General features: G+C 43.9%; 4 protein-coding genes across 5 annotated transcripts; 3 read left to right on the top strand and 1 right to left on the bottom strand.

The window, feature by feature from the left end:
* Positions 1–2: 2 nt before the first annotated feature.
* On the bottom strand, positions 3–1,649 carry Bccic1. Its single transcript, XM_024697587.1, has 2 exons — positions 1,388–1,649; positions 3–1,330 (listed from the first exon to the last, which is right to left on the bottom strand). The coding sequence occupies exons 1-2, from the start codon at positions 1,457–1,459 to the stop codon at positions 221–223; spliced, it is 1,182 nt and encodes a 393-aa protein (XP_024553403.1). The 5' UTR covers positions 1,460–1,649; the 3' UTR covers positions 3–220.
* Positions 1,650–2,879: 1,230 nt separating this feature from the next.
* On the top strand, positions 2,880–5,860 carry BCIN_15g03890 (hypothetical protein). The gene is made up of 2 exons (XM_001558328.2): positions 2,880–5,066; positions 5,117–5,860. Exons 1-2 carry the CDS (start codon positions 3,558–3,560, stop codon positions 5,147–5,149), a joined length of 1,542 nt encoding a protein of 513 aa, XP_001558378.1. The 5' UTR covers positions 2,880–3,557; the 3' UTR covers positions 5,150–5,860.
* Positions 5,861–6,247: 387 nt separating this feature from the next.
* Positions 6,248–7,525, top strand: BCIN_15g03880 (hypothetical protein). Of its 2 annotated transcripts, XM_024697586.1 has the most exons (2): positions 6,248–6,311; positions 6,488–7,525. In XM_024697586.1, exon 2 carries the CDS (start codon positions 6,751–6,753, stop codon positions 7,081–7,083), a length of 333 nt encoding a protein of 110 aa, XP_024553401.1. In that variant the 5' UTR covers positions 6,248–6,311; positions 6,488–6,750; the 3' UTR covers positions 7,084–7,525. The 2 variants fall into 2 exon arrangements, with proteins under 2 accessions (XP_024553401.1, XP_024553402.1); XM_024697585.1 differs by having other exon boundaries at positions 6,248–7,525.
* Positions 7,526–11,539: 4,014 nt separating this feature from the next.
* Positions 11,540–12,776, top strand: BCIN_15g03870 (hypothetical protein). The gene is made up of 2 exons (XM_001558324.2): positions 11,540–11,876; positions 11,934–12,776. The coding sequence occupies exons 1-2, from the start codon at positions 11,794–11,796 to the stop codon at positions 12,622–12,624; spliced, it is 774 nt and encodes a 257-aa protein (XP_001558374.1). The 5' UTR covers positions 11,540–11,793; the 3' UTR covers positions 12,625–12,776.
* Positions 12,777–13,631: the final 855 nt, after the last annotated feature.

The following is a 13,631-nucleotide window of genomic DNA, read 5'->3' as shown; positions in this document are numbered from 1 at the left end:
ACTCACTCACAACCATTCAATTAAGAAAAAAAAAAAAAAAAAAAAATACAATCAGATACCCAATATGCAATCCATTACAAGATTTCCTTTCATTACGATAAGTCTAATCTACTAACAAACATACATGTGCGCCGCCAACGCCATCTTATAAACCCATTTTCTTTTCCTCCATGCTCGTGCCTGAAACGAGACGTAGAATTTTGCACGACCGATACTAAAGTTAAGCAGCGACCTTTTTGGTCTTCTTGGTCTTCTTGACTACAACCGGAACGGCGTCCAATTCCTTTGCCGCATCCTCCTTCTGCTTCTTCAACATGGCCTTTCGTAGCGCGATCTCTTGGTCTAACTTATCGTCGTTGCTCTCCAACAATTTCTGTTTCTTCTCCTCTCCTCCCTCGGCCTCGCTTGCGTCCATACCCCTCGTCTTCCTCTTCTTGTTCTTCTTCTCTGCAACCCTCTCTTCAATCTCCTTCACTACGCTCTCATCCAAAACATCTTCCTCCTCAACCCACAATTCATCCGCCAACCAGATGGGAAGTGCCATGGTCTCCGGGCCCTTGACATGGATTGCACGCACGCCTCTCCATTTCTTAGGAACATACTTTTCAATCACAGTATCGACCACGACCTCCAAGTTCTCTGCCAACTTCGCCGCATCCCAGCTCGCATACCCGATGCGGATGGCCGAATTCGTCGAGCTGCTCAACGTCACCAATGCGCTCGAAATAGCCTTCTCAATCTCCGCTGCGATCTTCTTGGGTTCGGCAGATTTGGGTGCATCTTCGCCCTTGGCGCGTGCGATTCTCTTGCCGTCGGTTTTGGGACGTTCGGCTTGGATGGCGACGGGGATGGGTCGCTTGGTGGTGGATTTGTAGAAGGATTTTCCGAGCAATTTGGGCAAGAGTGTGATGACGCGGTCGTCAGCGAGGAAAATGTCGTGCTCGGCGAAGAGTTTGCGCTGGGCTTCGTATTGCTTGTATTTCTTCTTGAGTTTGTCAACGCCCACGACTTTGGTGATGCGCTTGGAGAGTTCGGCGGGGAAGGCGGCAGATGCAACGATATCTTTGTAGGTGCGTTGGGGGTCGGCGACGATGAGACAGATGGTCGTGGTGGTAGAGGTGTTGAGGGAATGGGGGACGGATACTTTAGCGGGCTTGAGCTTGGTCTTGTCGCTGATGTGTTTCTTGGTAGTGAGGGTAAGCCAGACGGGCATGGATTCGGCGTCGTCGTCGTCGTTTTCGGCGAGGAGATTCTGAGCCCCTCCCTTTTTGGCCTTTTCGGCCTCGCTGCTCGAGATGTGTTTGAGGAGTGCAGTGGATGCTTTCAATACCTGTTATGATGTGTGAGCATGTGTCAATTGGACTGGGAGTGAAAAGTGAAAATGTACCTGATCATGATTAAGTTGATATGGAGAACCACTCTCGACCTTTGTGGTCAAGGTAGTAGATTTGGGAGCCATTATGAAGAACCTTGAGATAGAACGAGGGATCGTGTTCCAATTGACAATGTCCTGGGTAGAAGAAATGACCGAAAGCGCAAATGTCCAATCTTTCTTGGAGTTGATAAAAAAAAAAGTGATTGCACAAATCTCGCAAGCTTCTCACGATAAGATTTTTTGCGATTTGATTTTGATAAATTTCTTTGGCGTCGGAATTTTCTTCTGCAACTTCTCCGATAAGGCTTTGGAAGTGCGGGTGTGCTCTTCCTCGCTTGCCGTATCTTATCGCAAGGCTCAGACATGTCTCTGCAAGGCTACGATTGACGATAAGGAATTATGAATGAAGCTGCTATAGAGAAATAATTATGAGGACGGTATGAATAGATTCATTCCTGCCTAGTACGGTCTCATTTGACCGACCCAATCTGCCCGGTATCTATGACAAATGCATTGGTTCTCAGACACATCAACTTGTCAAAACCCCGAGTAGATATGCAGCTTGGGAGTTCCAGCGCTCCATTCATATGATCCTCCGCCCAAAGTAAAAGTTCACACCGACTTCACTCACCTCTATCTGTGAACTGTCTCAATTCATAGCTGCGCAGCTGTCTCCATCCACTTGATTCAAATGCATGTATCAAGCGATGTATATGTAGGTAGTAATTAAGTACATGCGAAAATCTGCAGTCACCAGAAACAGAGGTGTCCTCACATATCTTGTCCACGCCAATTGGCATCAACGGCCTTGGTGTGATTCACAGCTCGGAGACATATTCAGTTGCCTGCCAAACACGGTGTATAGAATATGTGTGTGTGTGTGTGTATGTGTATGTGTGTGTGTATGCTCTGACATAATATAACATAAATTATCCTCCATATCTTATTCCTCGGTGCATCCATCCATCCATCCATCCATCCATACACAACGCTACCCCCAAACCATGTTCAGTCAATCAGCGCGTGAGAAAATCTTGCACCAAGCACAAGGTATGAAAAGCACGCACGATTACACGAGCACGAAACGAAAGGAGACGTTCAAAGGAGGCTGGAAGCGGAAGTTGGAACTGGGTAAGGGTGTGGGATGCGTGTGATGAAATGGCTAGATGGGATGGGATGGGATGGGATGAGATATGAAAATTTGCTGGCTGGGCCTTGGAAACTCGCGGTTGGTGACGAGACGAGAAGAATGCAAAGTATAAAAAGTTATGAAAGAGCATCCATCTATTACGAGACGAGATAGGTAGACTGTAAAATCTGGTGTAAATGTAAGTGTAATAAATACGTATAATAATAAATATCAATGTGTGCAGAGGGGGTTTGCGTTTTATGTACATCCATCCATCTACGTGAATGACAGTGAGATATCAAAACAAGGAGGTAGACGTGGTAGAGAGCTAGAGCAGAGAGCTAGAGCATTCCCTCCCTCCCTCCCTCCCTAGTAGATCGTTGTGAAGGGGGAATGAATGTCTCTGTACATATATGTCCTGGCGGTGCTAGCTATCAAGTCACCCAAGTCACCCAAGTCATGTTTGGAACCATGCCCATACAGTCAAGTGAACATGACATCTTGATAGAAATTGAAACACCCATGGTACAGTACGGTACAGATTCACCATCTGGCGCTCAATCCAGAATTCATCCATGATTGATACATCGACATCGCCATGTGGAAAAGTGTACCTATGTGCAGTTCAATGCAGGTCGTAGAAAGAGCAGAATTCATAATCTTTTAAAGCGGCCAATGAACAGCATTTTTAGACTCCAACGCGGGTCGCGTCTGGGTACCGATGGGTCTGGGAACTTTCTTAACCTCCTCTTCAACTTTCCCCGATCCTCCATCTCTCAATCAGAGACCTGGTCGGAGGCCCATACAAAACGCTGTCTCGTCTTTCTACAATCTTTACATTCTATTTCGTACATTTTCAATTCTTCTAGCTCGGTCTTACCATCTACTTCTCTCCAAAATCTTCTTGACCGTCCTCGCCATCTCTCAAAATCTTATGAGCCTCGCGTTAGAATCTCAACTCGCCCACCGCGTTTAGGTCGCGGTCTGAGATATCCACCTTGAAGAAAATTACTCTTGCCTTTCATCATTCGTGGTCAAAGGATATTTATCATGATGGACTCTTCACCTAGTAAGGCTAACGCTCAACCTACGTTACCAAGCATAGCGGGTACAAAACGTCCAGCACCAACCTTACTTCCACCCTTCGAGCCCCTTCCTTCTTCCTCTCCAAGTCTGCCAGGACGTAACACTAAGAGAATTCGTACTTCACCATCTGCATTCGAATCAGCCTATAAGTATCCAACTCCAATTCCTACATCCGCAACTGGTATCCTTTCTTCCTCTCCTCCAGGGGTACACGCTCGAGCCGGTCTCCATCGAAGTCGATCCTCTGTTGAGAGGGCCCCCCTTTCAGCTGTGCCAACAATTACTCTACCTGAAGATGGAGAATCTCTTCTCATGGGTAGATCAAGCAATTCTTCCCACTATCAATTGTCCGCCAACCGTCTCATCTCTCGTGTCCATATCAAAGCTAGATATATTGCTGCTACAGTTCCCCTCGAGTCGAATAAGATTGAGATTATCTGCTGTGGATGGAATGGAGTAAAGTTACATTGTCAAGGTCGAACATGGGAGTTGGCAAAGGGAGATAGTTTCACTTCAGAAACAGAAAATGCTGAAATCATGTTGGATGTTCAGGATGCAAGGGTTCTGGTTGCTTGGCCACAAGGTGATAATCTTGACTCTGCTGCTCCAACAGAAGTTCCTTCGTGGAGTGAAGATAGTTCTCCTAGGGGTAAAGTTACTGCCGTTACTGCTCAGGGTGACATTATCCATTCAAGTCCGATTCGTCGTGTTGAACGTCATCCGTCACCAGTATCACCAACACCTGCTCGCCAGACACTTTCCTCTGCCAATTTGGCCAACCTCTTTGCTGATGATGCAGAAAAGACCTTCATCCAAGTATATGAAGACAAATCAGAGCCAGCTCCAGCAATTGAGTCTAAAGATACTGAGCCAGTATACTCACCAACAGTCGCTGCAACATCATTCAGTGCATCATTCCCAGCTAGTCAAGAGAGTGAGTTGAGTGAGCCAGAAGAAGACCCTGATGAAGAAAATGATCCCATTGTTCACTCCTTCGGTCCATTTGGTGCAAACTTGTCCTCGAGAATGGCCAAATTCACAGCTGGACATGCCCCAGAAGCTCGTGGTCGTGATGAGCATAAGTTTAAGGCATCTACTGAGAAGCGATCGAGCTCTACATCTACTGACGAAGGTGCTGTCACTCCTGTCATTAACCATGTAGCAAATCAACTTGCCTATTCTCGTCTTCAGTCCATGCCATTGTCAACTATTCTCAGAAACCTTCCATCCAATCTCAGAGGTATTAGTCCTTCAAAGAAGGAGAACAAGGGCCTCACAAAGGAAGACCTCCGAAAGATGCTGAACAGAACATCGTTCATCGGCGAAATTCATCGAGAGGGCAAGGACGCTGCGGGAAAGCCACTTGAGAGTGAATATTACTATATTCCAGACGAAGACACCGATCAGTCAAGAAAGGAGACAGTTCAAGAAGGATTAAGGAAACCTAGTCTGAGAAATTGTAGAAAGCAGCACAAGGTAACACTCACCCATGAATTGATCGGATTTTTAATCTAACATTTTCGCAGCAATATTATTGGAAGCGTCCAAGAACTCCATAGATGTGCTTGAGTACGACGACTTGAGATTTCGCTCAAGGAAAGAATCGAATTGTCATGAGATGTAAATGCTTCTTCATAACTTCAACATCGATTCGCAAACTGTAACATAAACGACATTCATGATGATCGTGTCCCGGTATGGTTGGATTGCATAATGAAAAAAAAAACTGTTTGTATACGATGATGGATGGATGATAGATATCAGGCGATGTTCCGGTCCCCATACCCTTTTATTTGCATAGCGAGGCGTCAGTTAATAATTTCGCGTTTGTATTCTGCTGGTTGCACATCTCTCGAGGCAGTCTTGTACAGTCAGCGCATCGAGAGGAAAGAGCAACTTTGAAGAGTATCAGACGAGGTTATCATGTATTAAAAACATCTAAAAATCATTTATGAAATGCGTTCCGTGGTTGCAAGTGAATGGCGCAATTAGATTGAGTACTCGTAGATCGATATCTGATAAGATATAGAGGCGTCTGAAGATATTGATGTGACGATATGGTTTGCGACAATGAGTGGGAGGGAAAACGAAGATCAATATTCGGGAACTCGCAAGGTTATTGTTGTTGTTGTTGTTTGGTGCACTGGGCAGCGAGTGGTTTAAAGTGGCGATAAGAAAATAAAATGTTATCGATTAGATCCCCATAATTAAGGTTAAGCGACCCCGCATTGCGCTAGTACACGTGCCTCCAATTGAACCCGGACTTCGAATTGATCTCGAGACAATCCTGACGTGGAAAGATGTGAAGCTTGTTTTCTGGACACACATGTTTTGACAAATGGATATGTGTGAAAGAAAACGTGTCATACCACCTATGCGCCAATAATGTATGAGAGGAGTCCGTTTCCCCATCAGGTCAGAGTATTTCTTTATTGGTGTGGTGACTGTATGAATGCTGATTGGATTTGGAGGATGGGTTGGGGAAGAGGGGTAAGATCATCGATTGGAAGTTTATTCGGCTGTTGAAGACTGGAGATCGTCATTACCGTTTATCATCGTTCTTGCTTGGTGAGGTTGTATCGATATTTACTGGCTTACTGGCTTACTGGCTTACTGATTGGGCGTCTATATGTGAATAGGAGACGAGTATGCTAACTGGTGGCATGTTCGTTGGTGGCATGCTAACGGATGGTATGATGAATGATGATATGCTATATGACGGTATGTTAATTGAACTCTCATGATTCTATATCCTCGGTCGAATGATTTCATGGGGGTATTTATATTCGACTGAATAACCGATAATCAATATCTACTTTTCCATTCACCACCTGCACAATTACAAGCACGCAAAATCAGAAACTCAAAAGCTCATTGCGGTTTCCGTGTTTTGATAGCATATCTTCTTTAACCATTGACGTCATTCGATAATCGAGACATCGCGAATAAAGCTATCCTGCCATTTACTCAAGTTCGATCGGCATCTTGCAATCAATCAATAGTAAACAAAACTGTTTCCTCATTGAATCATATATCCATTTATCAGCCTCTCAATTGACAAATTGCAAACAAATCTACACTCTGCCCATCTATTGACCCGTTCAATACCTCTAACACCATCAACACCTTCAACCTCCAAGCCAACCTCGAACAAACCAATATGACATCAATCGCATCTCAGCAACCCAAACCTAATCACGGCGACGAAGCTTCCCTCCCCCACCATTCCAAGTCCAGCTTCGACTCCACAGCCTCTCACCTCGCCGAGATCATGGAAGTATCCATCCCTGACGGCCGACGCAATTCTGGCGGCGAAGCCCTACCATCTTCAGCCGAGACCTGGAAACCCAATCTTGACAGACGGCAAAGTTGGAATCATCAGGATCTCAAGAGATTGCATGTGGAAGAGGGTTTGAAGAAGGAGCATTGGAGTAATGATGCTGGAGCGGAGGGTTTGGGATATAGTTATGAGGGTGAGGAAGGGAAGAAGTGAGGGGCGAGATGAGAGGAGAGGGTGGGGGGGGGGGGTATGTGGAATGGAAGATGAGGGATGGGGATATTCTGAGGGAACGTTGCTGGGTATGGTTATGATTGAGTTGAAATAGCATGATGTTTGGATTTGAAGCTATGGACATTAATACGGAATGATATGTGGGTTTCGCAGGCTGAAGCTAAATTGACATAAGGGAGGAAGGAAAAACGCACATCTTGGTCTCGGCGATCGGGTTTCAAGAAAAATATTACCTGTGGTCTCGGTCTATGACTTGAGAGGAGAGTATTGCTTTAGTATCACACACAAAAATGAATACTGTTCATCCCTGATTAACTCTCTACTGCCAAAAGAAATCTTGCGTTGTCGGACTTAGGTGTCCACTTTGTTAGTTAGTATCTGACCATAAGCTTAATTTCTATTGCTTCAAAAGTGACAGGTGGCAGAATACCTCAATCTCTATCTTATGAAAAGGGTTTCTCTTTATTTTGAAGGATGAAAGGATCTCTAATACATGTGATATCTCAGTCACATCCCACAGTAATCTTTTGGGCAGACCTCCAAGATTGAAATCTCTCTCACTCCGTAATCGAAAGAACACAGAAAATCAAAGTGCGCAATACAGCTCATCTCCTAAACTCCTGTCCTTTATTTCGAAGAGTTTTAGCTACCTCGTTGGTCTGAAGATATTCTAAAGCCGAAGAGAAGATCCTTGTGCTCAGGTTTTTGCGATAGGCATTGCATGCCTCGAGGTTCGTTCTTGCTAGGTCCATTTGTATGGTTATGTGGCTCGTATGTTGTGTTAGCAATGTGCAATAATTTTGGAGCCCCCTTTGTTTCTGAGGGGAGGGGGAGGGGGAAGTTTCTTGTTTTTTCCTAGAGATCAAGGTGGGGAATGATAGTGATTGGGAGGAAAGGAAAGAAGAGGAAAGAAAAAAAGAATTGCACAGTGAAAGGTCTAAAATATTGAATAGAACGAGTGCCAGAATAAGTTTGATTTTTAACACCGACCTCTCAAAAAGATTGCTTGATAGATATCGAGCAATTCATCGAACAATCGGACGTGTCACTCACAACACTTGGCAAGGTTACACTTAAGATATTCTGTATATTGAAATTATGTAATCTCACACCGATCAGAGTACGCATTATGAGATCGGAGAATGACTGAGTTCTAAGTGGGTAGAATTCATTTCTTGCATCCATTCAGAGATGTAAAATAGCCACGGTAGTGTAGATAGGGTCTATATCACCACTTGCTCATGAATAATCGGTGCTTTTTTTCCCCGGACATCTGGCTAATGAGAAATGTCCAAGTAGAGTTCGAACTCGCTTGGTTGATGGGAATTGGAGGACTGAATAACGTTTGCAGAGCCCTTGAGTGGTGACAAAATATGGCGTGTGACGTAGGCAAACTTCGAAAGTCAAGTATAAGATACTATGAGATACTGATAGGCCGAAAACTAATTGCGAGTGCAGGAAAGTCCTCAGATGCAGAACTCTGCTTTGGAAAATATGGATGCCAGTACACCATATGTTCCCGAAGAGTTCAAGAACCAAGAAATCGAGCAAAAAACAAGCAAAGAACGATGTGTATTATATTGTTATAATAGAGAAACGTTACTTCAACCACCCATTCGCGCTATGAAACACCATCCACTAGATCCAACGTCGTCCTGAGATCCCGAAATCTAACGATCATATTCTAAAAATTGTTACTTCTTGGGGGGAGTGTGATCTTTCTTCTGATGCGGAGCAAGTTGGCCTGTGAATTTCCGACTCATTTTCTGTAACTCTTTGCCGGTCTTGTTCTCTTTAGCCACGAATGAGGAATCGCTTTCCGCTGACTCTGTATCTGAAGTAGTATGAATTGCACGGATGGAAGCATTAGAGGCTGTCTTCTTGCGTGTCATATCGACTAATTCTATCGATCAGGTGGAAGTTTCGAGGATGTGTGTGATTCAGCATAGAGTGTAGTGCTGTGATCCTTGAGCCTGAATGAGATGAGTGTAGTCAACCATAATCTCGTGTTACTCATGGCGTATACTTATACCAGAAAACAGGGCCGTATTGAAAATTTCCTCGCAGATAAGGTCGTGTATACGGCGGTTTAGGTTGTTCGAGAGCTCTTCCGAGCAAGAATTTTTGAAGAGAAAAAAATGCTAGACCGTTGGCTCACTTCTTCGTGAAAGAGTAGACAGCTTTCCGGTACCAATCCGTTGTACCCTAATACGGTGACTAAATGCATACAAAAATAAACATACCATGGAGTTATGTGTAACAAAAGGCGGCTAAAAACATTCAAAATCGCGTTTCATGCCCGAAAGGCAATGTTTTTTTTTTTTTTTGCAGGCCAACGTTGAGGCCTTGCAACAGAGAATTCGTCAAACCAACAACTAAAATTATAAGATTCTAGATCGGACAGACAGTTTTAGTCGTATGGTATGCCCCGTTGATAGTTAAAAAGCGTCGGGCCTTGTCAATGGAGACAGAGAAGTTCTCGAAATCTTGACTGACAAGAACAATGTTCGCGACGTCATCTCGTGAAATTCTGTTTAAACCTGCCTTGCCCCCACTTCCTCTCGGGGTACCGTGAATAGATGCAACCAGAAGAAAGACTTGCAACGTGTGAACATAATCAATTCGTTGATAGAATGAGGTGACAAACTCTCTCATCATTATATGATGAAGGGGCTGTTGAGACTTTTGTCTTCTGCCAAGAGCTTCCCCATGGTTTGATGCAGCTATGTGACAAGTCTAGTGGAGGGTATGTATGTGAGTTCACTCCCCCTCAGGTACCAATGATTTGAAAAAGAGCGTTTTGCATAAACAGGTCAACGATTAAGAGTTGCACCGAGGAAGCTCAATATGAAAACGCTCACAGGTGTCTAAGAAATTTGGTAGAAGTATGGACTCAAACAAGCAGACTTAAGGTTAGTGATAGATAGTGGTAGAGGGAACAATTGGAGCGACGACTCGTTCGGTAACTTCCCCTGATCTCGAAAGATGGAGCACTCCGCAAGCCTTTCATCATGATGGGTTGAAAGGGGGGAAACATCGGACGGAGTTTTAGCTTGTCGATCTCATTTGCATAAATTGCCGCAATATATACATACTCTTAGAAAGAACTAACGGTGAGGGCTGAGTTCGATTAAAGTTCCAGAAAATTCTCCGCTGTCAGAAAGCCATGGTACAAATTATTATTGATGTCTCGAAGCCTTGGCGTTCGAAATTCAATGAGCGTCGAACAGCCACCAAAGCAATATATGTTCTGTTCAACAATCAAATTGAAATGAGAATTTGGGCAACAAAATTTGGTTCTTTTAAACTTTTCGTATTGTAAATTTGAGCAATCAAAGATTTTTCTCAGCGACGATCTTGTATCATAGAGACAACTTGACAAAACCTTGCTTACTTGGCTGGAGTGTCTGGTTCGAGATTTTCACCAAATCAGGGATATTTATATTGATGTGATAAGGTCTATCACTGTAGAAACCCTTGCTACTGTAATGGTAGGGGGATTGGCAAGGTTGTGTTTCCCCAGTCCGTGGAAACAATTGATGGAATGATTGGGCTGATAAGAACCGGACATCCGAAGTGACCGCTTATTCTTTGCATATCACAATCACAAAAAAATGAGAATCCGATCTGAGGAAACTTTTCGATGGTGGTGGTGTTGTTGACTCGGCGGCCAAGGAAGCTGTGAGCTTGCACAAAATCTTTTGGCTTCGAAGGCGGCTCGAATGCCTAGATTGAGATGCGGTATCATGGATTCAATGTTGTTGAATGCAAGTAAGCGCGCCTTTGAAGTTTGACAAAGTGAGATTCTAAGAAAAGAGTATTGATGGCGTATCTTACGAAGCTTGTCGTCATAATCTTGATGATTTGGTTGGAACATTTTGAATGAAGTATCTCGGCCTACTTTACAAATCGTCAATTCGAAACGTCGTTAATCAAACCCACTATATTAAACGACAGCGCTTTGCCTATTTGGGACTAGGGGTGATGTATCCACCCCTGAATGTCATTAAGAAATCTAGAACGAAAGTTTCCTCATTCAACATAAGATGATTTTCATATATTTCTAATGTTTTTACCAGTAAATTCCCTGGCTTTTCCCCTGAGAGGTTGATAACACATGTCTTGCTGTTTTCAAAGAGATTAGAGATATCATCGTACAAATGAAGTCAATTTTATACGATTAAGTATCAATGAAACATTTCAGCGGCGGTCAGATTGGTAACCACGGCTGGCTACAGCTACAATCTTGCCAGGGGAAAGAAGGAAAATAATCAGCCAATTTTCTTTTTACATGTGCCTCCAATTCATTGCGATTGGTGAGTAGCAAGTGCTGAAATCTGTCCCAAGCTTTCATTCAAGCTTCTTGATCCACCAGATCAATATACCTTAAATTATGGAGGGGCGGCTGTTGAATCGACCCACACAATTCAAATGATCTGGAATCATCCACTATCATTTTGGAACTGCTCAAATACTTCTTCATCTCTGAGCTTTTCATTTGATTTTCTCTTCTCTCTACCAGCTTTCGAAGTATCTCACCTTCAGTCTCTCTTTCTTCAAAGATCTGCTCTTAACCCAATCTCTTGGCTGTGCCATCTTTTACCTTCTTCTCACACATCAAGAATACATTAGTAGGCCAGATCCTCTGTAAAAAATAAAAATAAAGATTTCGACAATCATACCTCAACGAAAATGAAGTGCAACGCCGTCATCCTCGCCAGCTTCGCGCTCGGCCAATCTGTTATGGCAACAAATATCTATCGTCCTGGTGGCCAGTAAGTACAATTTACTCATCATATTCAATCGCCGCAATTTGCTGATCGTCGAAATAGTTACCAAGTCCGAGCCTTCAATGGATCGGAGCCAACCTTCCCATCTGGAACTGGACCTTCATCTGGTTTCGCTCGCCCAACCGGAAAGCCATCGAAGCCTTGCAAACCTAAGCCATCTTCGGCAGTAGAATCTTCAGTTGCACCATCATCTGTGGCAGCATCATCTGTGGCAGCAACTTCCGCCGCAGCAACAAGCTCCGAAGCCTCTGTCGTCACCTCCGCACCAGCAGTCAGTTCTGACCTTGCTACACCAAGCACTGCTTTGTACACAACCACCATCACAAACCACCTTTCTGAGACTGTCGTTGTCACTGTGACTCCACAACCCGCAACCTCTATTCCAGAAGCCTCCGCCTCTGCCTCTACCACTGCCGCTGTTGTACCAACAACCTTGAAGAGTGCCGATGTAGATACCTCCTCAACATTTGTTGCTCCATCCTCCTCTTCCAAGACCTCAGCCAACTCCCTTCCACCATACCCAACAACTTTCTCAACCGGCGCTTCTTCAACTATTGCTTCTACCGGCTTTGCTTCAGGAACCGGTGGTGCTGCCTACCCAACCGGCAGCGCTATCGCTGCCTACTACCAATGTGGAGGTATTAACTACGTCGGATCCACCACCTGTGTGGAGGGTACCCACTGCCAGGTCCAGAACCCATACTACTCTCAATGTATCTACTACCAGTCTTAAGTGTGCGGATTAGAAGGGAGATTTCGTGGGTGAGATATTTGGATGCCATAGAGTTTGATTCATCTTGATGGATGACAGTGTAGAGGTTCACTTCTTGTTCTATCTTTAGATAGCCCTTTTTTACAAATACAAATGACTTTTTACCATTCTCATGAACTACTGCTTCGTTTCGTCTTTGTCTTTGTCTTGATTGAAAACTATTCTCAATGCGAAAATGCAACGTTCTAGAATTCTTTTATATCCTACATCTCATCATAAAATAACCCCCTAGATAATCTTATCAAGGCCCTCTAGTATGTTCCCAACTATAAATGCTAACTCCAAACTGTAAGACCTGATGATCGATCATCTTCGGGTTTGTAGAATACGTCGTAAAAAACAAAATATCTGGCGAAATTCCCAACAAGGCTTCAAAGGAAGCAAAGGCTAATTTGTCCAGATCGTTACAAATATTTTGGTTTTTTTCGATACCAACAAAACATTTCAAGATATCACTAGTTACACGACGTTCTCGATCCTCAACGTCTTCTTTCTTTTTTCTCCAAAAAAATATATCGTACACGTATGTACCTGCATGTCTAATCTACGCCAAGCAAAAAGCAATCCAGATAATCACATCATTCTGCCCGTGCAAATTTCGGGAAAGAACCCCCCAGCAATCTAGAAATTATTCCGAATTCCGAGCCGTCCTGTCATTTCCCGTAGCCCTACCAGCCCCCACAATACTTCGCTTAAATCTTAGATTTCTGGATACACCTCTCCACTTCCCAACACAAGTACCTCTAAGCCGTGTAATATGTATTTACACAACGTCTTCCAATCATAATCAGTTTCTTCTGAATCTCATATCAACATCCAGCCGATCTTGTTTCATCAAGCCGGTTGGTGACGAATGGGTGCATATACAATGGTGGTGTGGTGTAATGGTAGCACGTGGTGTTGTGGTTTCTCCTCTACGGGTCTTCACGAAGATGGGCTGTTACAAGCTCTACAATCCCCGCTTCAAT

This window comes from Botrytis cinerea, chromosome 15 (genome assembly GCF_000143535.2).
Source record: "Botrytis cinerea B05.10 chromosome 15, complete sequence".
In the NCBI taxonomy this organism is placed as follows: Eukaryota; Fungi; Ascomycota; class Leotiomycetes; order Helotiales; family Sclerotiniaceae; genus Botrytis; species Botrytis cinerea.
Note: the sequence above shows the minus strand (reverse complement) of the source record. Positions and strands in the feature narration are given on the sequence as shown.